The sequence below is a fragment of the Apus apus genome, chromosome Z (genome assembly GCF_020740795.1).
Source record: "Apus apus isolate bApuApu2 chromosome Z, bApuApu2.pri.cur, whole genome shotgun sequence".
In the NCBI taxonomy this organism is placed as follows: domain Eukaryota; kingdom Metazoa; phylum Chordata; class Aves; order Apodiformes; family Apodidae; genus Apus; species Apus apus.
In genome coordinates this window covers 51,900,018-51,910,099 of record NC_067312.1, presented here as the reverse complement: position 1 = coordinate 51,910,099, position 10,082 = coordinate 51,900,018, and the positions used below count along the sequence as shown (strand labels likewise).

Below are 10,082 nucleotides of genomic sequence, written 5' to 3'. Positions count from 1 at the left end.
CCGGCGGGCGGGCGGCTCCGGGCGCGTGACGCAGTCGGGGCGCGCCGGGCTCGGGCGGCGGCAAGATGGCGGCGGCGCAGGGCCTGGGGGAGGCGGAGCGGCTGGACTTCCTGCGGGAGCGGCATGTGCGCTTCTTCCAGCGCTGCCTGCAGATCCTGCCCGAGCGCTACTCGTCCCTGGAGACCAGCAGGTAGCGGGGCCGGGCTGCTCCAGCCGCGGCGGGCGGGCCGCGCCAGCACCGCGCCCAGGCGGCGGTCGTCGCCGTCCCGGCCTTCGGGGCCGCCGGGCGCCGCCGCCCTGGGGCTGGCGGCCGGGACCTCGGCTCTCCCGGTGCCCTCAGGCCGCGGGGTGGGCAGGCGGGACCGAACCGCCCGTTTCGGGGAGGCGGCGGCCCTGCTCTTTCCTCAGTGGGCTTCTCCCCTTGACGGGAAGCCCCTCCCGCAGAGCTGCCGCCCGGGCTGGCCGCGGGCACGGCCGTGCCGGGCACCCGCGCGGCCCGGCAGCGCGCGGCCGGGAGGAAGGCGGCCTTGCCGGTCTGCCCACCAGCAGGTTCAGTCTGTCCTGGCTTCGGCTTCCCGGCACCTACGAGGGAAGACTTCTTGATCCCTTTAATCTATTTTCTGTACTGTGGTTCACTCTTAATCCACTTTGGAAGCCGATTTTAAAATAAATTAATTAAGCCTTTTGTTATTTGAGGTCAGCAAGTAGAAGATTTGTTTATGTAAGAGAAATAATCTAAATCTTCGTTAGTTAGTATAAGAGTTAAAAAATACTAGTGAATTATGTTCCTCACTGTGAATTAGAAAGACACTTCTAATATCCTCAGAATGGTTTATTGTTTTTTTTTTCGTCAAGTCTTCGTGCAAGGTAGTCACGTCTGAGACACAAAAGGATCAGTAATCTGGCTGTCAAGCTGCACTTGAAAACTTGGAAACATTGAACCACTAAAATAAGCAGATGTTTTTCACTGTGTAACCTGCAAGTCGTGCTGTGAAGAATGCTAAATGCATGAATGATCAAGTTGTCTTGATAAATTAACCTTTATTTCAGTTGTGAGTACAAACGCTTGGCAAAAGTATGTAAGAACTGGTATGATTAGCGCTGAAGTGTTTGTAAAAGAGCACGACTTTATATTCAAAAGTTAGAAATTTTGATTTCAGAGATGAAAATAATTTATTCATTTAGAAACAGCCAGTGTTTCAGTGTATTTTATCAGTATTTTAAATGATAAGAGGAGGGCTAAGTATGGTACACACTCTAGCTCTACACATTACATTTGCAGTAACATGCAGATATATTAGAATCATAACACAAAGGGCTAAGATCTGTAGAGAGGCTAAAAAAATGGGCCTTGTTCAGCCTAGAGAAGGGAGGATTTGATCAGTCTTCCAGTACTGAGAAACTAGTTACGGAGAAGAATGAAGGTGCACCCTTAGTAAGGGAGCAGGGTGAAGGGGCAAGAATTGCGTCAGTGAGTTGCTTTAGGGAAAAGTGTCTGGATGTAGGAAAAATGTTCTTTACCATTAGAGGAGTTAACCACAAATAGGTTGCCCACTGATGTCAGGATTCTGGATCATCGCATATAAGGCTCTGTTTCCTGCAGAAGGTGGGACAAGGGATCTCTGGAGGCCTTTGACAGTCTAGACATTTCTGTGATTCACATTGCCAAGCTGTTGCAGTTTATCAGTGAGTTTAAACAGAGGCTCTAATTTACATGGGCTCTTCTCCATGCTTACTGAATAATGCTAATAATAATGCTAATTGCTTTGAGAACTCTGGAGAAATTAAGGAGCTGTCTGAGCTTAAACATGTGTGGTCATAGTAGCCACAATACATTAAACAATCAGTGCACAGAGTGCACATAATGGTTGTGTAACACTGAAAAAATACTTCTGAAAGTTGGACTTGTCAATTTGAAACTACTTCAGGATGCCTTCATTTTTGGTTAATGAGCACAGTTCAGGCCTTGAACTAGAATAAAAATTATGGTCATCTAAATTAATATTTTGTGGTTGTGAAGTTTTTACTCAGGCAGAGGTTTTTCGGTTCTTAAGACTGATTCTTAGATTAGTTTTCTACTGGTTCACATACACATTGGTTAACAAATTCTAAGTGGGGGATTGAACCATAAATGCATCTGATGCTCCAGTTTGACCTTGAGGGACTAAGTCTGCCTTTTGAACAAGTTCAAGATTGCCGAATCTGGCAAGCCACCAGAGCTGGTACTGCTGCAGAAAGAAATGCTTTAGCCTTTTATTCATACCTCCCTTGTTCCTGCATTTGTGTGGTTCCATAGTGAATTGGATGGGGGAACTCAACTAAATTAGAGATTTGTCAACAAACCCGGAAACAACTCAGTGAACTGAGTTGTGCAGCAGTTCTGAGCACTGCAGCAGAAGCAACTGCATTGTTGTCACCAGGCAGGGTGGTAGGTGATGGTATTTCCCACACAGTGCTGGTCCATTCTGACTTTAGCTGTAGTTTGTCAAACACTGAGGGAGTAGGTACAATGACTTTGATTTCATGTTCTTTACTCAACTTAGGGACTCAGGCCCTTTGTAATTATGTTTGTAGTTATTGCATGCAGCATCAGCAAGAGTAGTTTTTAAGTCATCTGGTTGATGGTGCTGCCTATGAGGTTAGTCAGTGCTGTGAGGTTTTGCATGGGAATGCAAACCTTCTAGTCTGAAGTCTTCAAGGTTGTGGCACATCATGGTGCTACTTGTAGCACACTTGCTCACTTCTTAAATCAGTCACGTCAAATGCTTTCTGAATTCTTCTGAGAAACTGTGGTCTTTGTCCATGCCTGAAGATGAAGAGCTCTGAATCTGTTGTCAGAAACATCCTTACTTGTTTTTCTTGGAGGGAAGCTTGGACAAATGATACCTGTTTTGTAAGCTTTCAGTAGGTCAGTTAACAAATTTCAGCTGTCAAGCTTTGATGTTTGGCTTCCTGTATTAATACACATGCACTAGCTAAAATGGTAGAAGTCATGAAGAAAAGATGTAGCTAAAGTCATGCCAGACTTGGGGCTGTCTTTATAAAGGGCTGCCCTGTGTGGAAAACACTGTATATTAAGTTTTTACAGTTCATGCTATGTGTCAGTTAAGGTGCTAGTAAGCGTTGACCTTGTCAGTCTTAGAACATGTGTCTTTGTTTTCTGTGAGGCAGGATAGCTAGTGTATGGAGTAAGGACGCAGTATCTAGATGGCTGTATCAGAACCTGAACCTGATGTTTTTGTCCCTCATATGTGAATTCCAACACACTGTACAGGCTGTTCCTTAGTAATGCTGCTACTGTTAACACAGAGAGTCTGATGTAAATAAGTAAACTGAAACCTAAGCATATGTAAAACCACTTTTTACATAAATTTATCTAATGTATTTTTAAGCATATACGAGATTTATTGTCTGTCTTGTATGTACAGCCTTGTGGTTTTGGACCTAGCTTGCAGCAGTTTCTAGTATTGATGTTGGCATGTTGTTTGTACCTCATTGGAAGTAGCTTAGCTGAGCAACATAGTATGAAAATGTTTTTAAGTAGTTTCAGTAAAAGATTTTCAAACTTAGCATTTGTGAAAATTTGAACATACACATAAGAGTTCAAGAGAAACAGTTTACTGTAGCTGAACAGTAAATTCCTTGGTTTTTTTATAAAATTAGTGCTTTTGCTTGAAACAGTGGGTTATATCCAGAGTCAGATTTTGGATTACACAGATTGATCAATGGCAAAAGCTGATAAAAGCCATGAAGTGTTAAAATTTGTACTTTGAAACACAATTTTTTAGTAATCTTATAGCTTATAAGATAGTCTTGTTCCACATAGAAATACCTTTGTGGGCAACATACTTTCTAGGCTTTCTCTAATAAAAAACTTTTATTGGTGATTACAAAAGGTAATTTTGTAACAGTAATTACAGAGGAAATTTATACTTTGTGCCATGAATACTTGCCTTAATGAAGCTGAACAGTATTTCATGTTTGATTTTTTTTTTTTTTTAATTATTATTAATATTTTTTGCAAGGACCTTAGGGTTGCGTGGAGGGATTTTTTTAAGAGGGAATATTAGTGTTCAATATCCAAGCAGACTGTAGATTCAAAACTTTTGTTTTCAAGAGGGGTATGAAAAGCAATGCAGGGGTCAAAGTAAAAAGAGTGTATAATCAAGTAACATCAATTGACTTAAGTTCTGCTTGTCAGTGGTCACGTGATGACTATAGCTGCTGGTCAGCCTAGTGGTACAAATGTCACCCTTGGAGCTTGTGCCATTTTGTTGAGATCAGTGTCTGCTGCATCATCAGTTGCTGTGTTTCAATTAGAATTCTTTTGGAGGTGTGTTTTGGGCTGACTCACATCACTCTTTTTTTTTGGTCTTAACTGTTTGTGGTACTGATGCAGAACCACATGCAGAAATTAAGAGGCTGTGCCAGGCTGCTGACCACATATGTCTCCTCATCTTCAGAGGTGCCTACTATTGATGGCTAAGGTGTCTCACTATCTTGTGAGGTAACTGCAAATTATCACAGGTTCTCCTAGAGAAAGCTGGCATTAGCCTTTCACTTTTCTTAATGTGCTAAAATAGTTTCTGCATGTGTAGCAGCTGTTTCACAATCCATCATCTTACTGGTGAAAGGAGAGCAAGAATTTCTAGAAGGATAGGCAGATGAAAGTGTGGGTGGCAAAATATACATCCACCTAATTTAAATTTGAGTTGGCTTCTGAGGTACAATTTATCAAGCTCTCAAGTTCTTAACCAGTGCTGTTGCTTTGGTGTTCTGTCATAGCAATGCAACTGTAAAAGTAATGCAACTGTTTGAGGGGCCATGCTGTAAGCTAGGTGACTGTGATGGTTTGAGGTAAAAACAAAACCCTCAGAGAAGGTGTTGGTTGACAGAGATGGTAAAATACATTAATGGAAGTAAATGAGCAGTGGGTGAGAAAGACATTCAACATGCTATCTACCGCACTTATGTCTTGAATACTTGGATTTTACTTCCTTAATTTTAGATGTTTAAGTTAGTCGTGTAGGCCCCTTTATACCAAAGGACAAGGCAAAAGTCCTGTGTGCCTATTTATACATTGGTTGGCTACAAAGGAATCCTTGCTGATTGATATTTAACTTCTAAGCATTTGAAACTGGGTTTGGGACACAAAGACCGTACTGCAGTTCAGGGTTACCTTGCACTTACTGTGTATTTAGGGGGTTGATCATGTAAGAATTCATCACAGAGAACTAGTGTTCCATGTGTTAATAACTTAGTGTACTTTGTAGTGGGGTTTTTTTTGGGTAAGGAAGCGATTAGATTGATGTCTGAATTGTTATATCATTACTATTTAAAAGGAGGGGTGGCTCATGAGAAAAGCCTTGTTGAGACTGAGAAATGTTTACAGTACAAAAAAATTAATTTTATGTAGATAAATTTAATGCTTTCTGATACAGGCTCTGTGTTGCATCACTGTCAAAGGCTGAGAATTCATAGATATTTTTGTTTCCGCAACCATTTGTTAATTTCCCCATGGTATTTATGGTGGGAAGTGTAAGTCTTATCTTTTTCTTTTAGGTTGACAATTGCATTTTTCGCACTCTCTGGTCTGGATATGTTGGATTCCTTAGATGTGGTGAACAAAGATGATATTATAGAATGGATTTATTCCCTGCAGGTCCTTCCCACAGAAGACAGTGAGTGAGTTTTTAGTTTTTTTTATTGATATTAACATCTTGACTTTTGCATTTCACCTGGGGAATACTGGATGGCTCTTGCTTTTTATAATCTATAAGGTTGACCTTCTTGAAGTGCTGTCCTGATAATTTCAGAAAGCAATGTTGAGAATTCCTCTAATGTAATAAAGCTAGGGAAAAAAATGTATACAAGGTGAAGCTATTAAATGAGTTTGAAGCTAAAACAGTATAGAATAGTAATGAAGTTGCATCTTTAAGCATATCAGAGGAATGTTTCACTTGGTTTTAAAAAGAAATGCGTACGTTCACAGAATTATAGAATGGTTTGAGTTGGAAGGAACCTTAAAGATCATCTAGTTCCAACACCCCTGCATGTGCAGGGACACCTCCCACTAGATCAGGTTGTTCCAAGCCCTAGCCAGTCTGCCCTTAAATACTTTCAGGGATGGGGCTTCCACAGCTTCGCTGGGCAACCTGTTCCAGTGTCTCACCACCCTCACACTGACAAATTTCTTCCTAATGTCTAATCTTAATCTCCTCTCAGTCTCTCCCCAGCTTTCCTGTAGTCCCTTCAGGTACTGGCAAGTCACTATAAGGTCTCCCCAGAGCCTTCTCTTCTCCAGGTTGAACAACCCCAACTCTCTCAGCCTGTCTTCATAGCAGAGGTGCTCCAGCCCTCTGGTCATCTTCGTGGCTCTCCACTGGACTTTACCCAGAAACTCACTGCCTTTATGTTGGGGACTACAGAATTAGACATGGGTGGGGTCTCAAGAGAGACGATTAAAGGGTGAGAATCATCTCCCTTGACCTGCTATGTTGTATAGGTAGTGCGAGTCTAGCAGTGGTTATGTTGATTTCCACTACTAGTAGCTATTCCAGGAGCTCTGAGCACAGGTGTGGTTATTTGGAGCAATTTGTGGAAAATGGAACATGTAAGGTGGAGAAGCAAAAGGGATAAACCTAGTTTTTGCTTTAAAATGAAAAATCAATTTGTTAGATCTGTGAAGGTTCAATTCATTAAGGTTTTTAGAAGCAGTAAGGCTGTTGCTGCATCTCAGCCATCCTCAGATTGGAAGATGCAGAGTAGATCTGAGCTGAGGAGGGAGCACACAGGATGTATTCCTTTCCCAGTGACTTGACCCTAGTCAGGGAGGTGCTGTGGGTGTGGATAGTATTGCCAGTTTCTTCTGTGGTAGCATGGGTGAATGGCTAATAGAAGGGGAGGGGGTGAAAGGGGTGGGGGTGTAGGTGAAGCTCTGTGGTTCTGTGACAGCAGGTGCTGGCATGTTAAGTGCTTGTGTGTGAATAGCTCCAGGTCTCTAGGGAAGTGGTAATTCCAGGTGCCTCTCCGTAGAATCAAGAGCATGTATTTTGTGTGTTGGATAGTTGTAGAAAGAAGATTCTGCATTTCCTTATCTAGTCTAATTATATTCTCCCTGAAAGCAGTTTTATGCTGTAAGCATTAGAAAGTGAAGATTGCTGATGGTTGATTTTTACAGAAATAAAAAGATCTTATTCTAGTGCCTTAAAACCATCAGATCCCCCCCACTCATTAGCTCAAATGGGTTTGTTTTTCTTGTATTGTATTACAGGACTGATTATACAAAATTAGGGGTTTGGATCACATAATTATTCCCACAGTGTTTTTAATTGCAAGCAGGTTCCTGTCTTTTAGCTTTTAAAAAAAGTTTCCAGGGTGTACATGCATTGTTTTTAAGAGTTGCTCTCTTTCTTGTTTCCATCCTAGTCTTCAGGAGTGTATTCTGAAATTACAGTGAAGATTTAAAGAAGAGATACTAGAATAGGCATATTTTTGTTTGCTTATCTTTGATAGTATGCAGTAATTCTTAGTAAGGTGCTTGTTTTTTTCTACTTACCCAGTGTTTGGGTCAAGAGCCTCCTAGAGAAGACCGTATAAATCTCAGCATGCAGATGCAGAGGCTAACAGTCCATGGCACAGCTGAAGTGTGCGTCTTCTTTTCCTAGTTATCATCGTGTTTTAAGATTACAGGAAATAAGTTTTTCCTCACATTACATGGAACCTTTTATGCTCCAGTTTGCACCCATTCCCCTTGTCCTGTCACTAGACATCACTGAAAAAAGCCCGGCTCCATCCTCCTGACACTCGCCCTTAACATATTTGTAAACATTGATGAGGTTGCCCCTCAGTCTCGCCTTCTCCAAGCTAAGGAGACCCAGCTCCCTCAGCCTTTCCTCATCAGGGAGATGTTCCACTCCCTTCATCATCTTTGTGACTCTGCACTGGACTCTTTCAAGCAGTTCCCTGTACTTCTTGAACTGAGGGGCCCAGAACTGGACACAAGATTCCAGATGTGGCCTCACCAAGGCAGAATAGAGGAGGACGAGAACCTCCCTTGACCTACTAACCACACCCTTTCTAATGCACCCCAGGATGCCATTGGCCTTCTTGGCTACAAGGGCCCATTGCTGGCTCCTGGTCATCCTCCTGTCCACCAGGACCCCCAGGTCCCTTTCTCCTACACTGCTCTCCAGCAGGTCAGCCCCCAACCTGTACTGGTACATCGGGTTGTTCTTTCCCAGATGCAAGACTCCACACTTGCCCTGTTGAATTTCATCAAGTTTCTCGCTGCCCAACTCTCCAGCCTGTCCAGGTCTCACTGAATGGCAGCACAGCCTCCTGGTGTGTCAGCCACTCCTCCCAATTTAGTGTCATCAGCAAACTTGCTGAGGGCACTCTCTGTTCCCTTATCCAGGTCACTGATGAAAATATTGAGTAGTATGTTGGGTACCGGATGTCTAAATGTTCAGAAGGGAATGTATACTCTCCTGTAATGTCTGCTTGCAATAAAATGCGTTTACTTTCCGGTTTTTAATACTGGGTGTGTACAGTATTGTTAATTAGCAGCCTGCCAGCAGTAGAGCTCTGACTCCCTCTTTTGGCCTGTTTGAAGAAGTAGCTAAACTCTGGTACGCTGCAGCAGTGAAGCTTTTGGTTTCAAAATGTTAGCACATCTCTAGTTAAAGAGAATGTTTTCTTGCTTGATGGATCAGAATTTTTCCAGGGAGAAAAAACAAACCGATTGCTTTTAAAGAACCATTCTATTGCAGCTTCTTTGACATGCAATTTGATAAATCCCTTGTTCCAGGGAAAATTTATTTTAAAACATTTCTGTTATAACACTTCTATTAAGTAGTTCTGGGAATGATGACTTCCAATAATCTTAAGTAAGCATGTTGTACTTTTTATAAGTCTTCATTATTTTGGGCTCCAGGACTGAAAACCTATTTAAAACTTTTGTTTTATATTGAAATATATTTCTATTAAAAAATAAATAAATCCTGTAATTCTTACCAGAAAAATAAGTCTCTTTGCTTTTCATGTTTGTCCCTCCAGAGCTTCCATATCCATAGGATTTAGATTGGCTTTTGTTTAAAGTAATTTTTAAGATTGCAAATTCAAATTATTTTAAGAACTACTGCTACTATAGTTGTATAGTTCCAATGGGTGGGAGACGGAACAGTTGATGCTCTTAATATCTGTTTAGTTGTATCAATAGCTATTATAAGTATTTGTACTGGCTGGGATATAATTCATTTTTTCCATAGTAGCCTATATGCTGCGGTGTGTTGGGTTTTTACTAAAAAAGAATTGGTAACACACCAATTTTTAGCTGTTTTTAGCTGTTCTAGCTATTGCTGAGCAGTGCCTGTGCAGCATTAGGGCTCTCTTTTTCTCCTCCCTCTGCACTCCTTCTCCCGAGCAAATACAGCCAGGACATCTGACCCCAGCTGTCATGAGCTATACTGCATACCATCTGTTGCCATGTTTAGCACTGAAAACTTAAGGGAAGGGAAGGAGTGATGTTTGTGGTTCCAGCATTTGTCTTTCTGAGTAACCCTCATGCATGCTGAGGCCCTGTGTTCTGGGAAGTGGCTAAGCAGTTGCCTGGCCAATGGGAAGTAGCAAGTGAATGTATCTTTGCTTTGCTTGTGCCCACAGCTTTTGCTTTGCCTATCAAACCTTATCTGTCTTAATCCACGGATTCTCTTCCTTTCTGTGTTTTCTAACTCTCTGACCAGAGGATGAAGTGGGTAGCTGAGTGGATGCTTAGTTTCTGGTTGGGTATAGCCCATGACAGTAGGGAGCTACAGAACCTGGTAGAAAATGCAGAATTTGGTGAGTTAGAATACTGCTCAGTCAAACAACATACTGTGATAGTTTTGGTAACATTTTTTTATTTATTGTTACATGATACATCTGATGGTTAGCTTCAGTTCAGACTTTTGTAGCCTTTGAAATTTTTATGTCAAACTAAAGCTCATGAATACAAAGTGGTGAGATCTTGACCTTAATGAATAAGAAAGCAAATATATACTCTTGAGCCTAACTGAAATGCATTGAAAGAAGCTAAAGATTAG

The 10,082-nt window shown here is 41.8% G+C and overlaps 1 protein-coding gene across 1 annotated transcript in view; it reads left to right on the top strand.

Moving 5' to 3' along the window:
- Positions 1–13: 13 nt before the first annotated feature.
- Positions 14–10,082, top strand: part of PGGT1B (protein geranylgeranyltransferase type I subunit beta) — a 37,341-nt gene continuing 27,272 nt past the window's right edge. The window contains 2 exon segments of the mRNA XM_051643475.1: positions 14–190; positions 5,563–5,681. Coding sequence (XP_051499435.1) covers positions 66–190; positions 5,563–5,681 — 244 coding nt within the window. The 5' untranslated portion in view covers positions 14–65.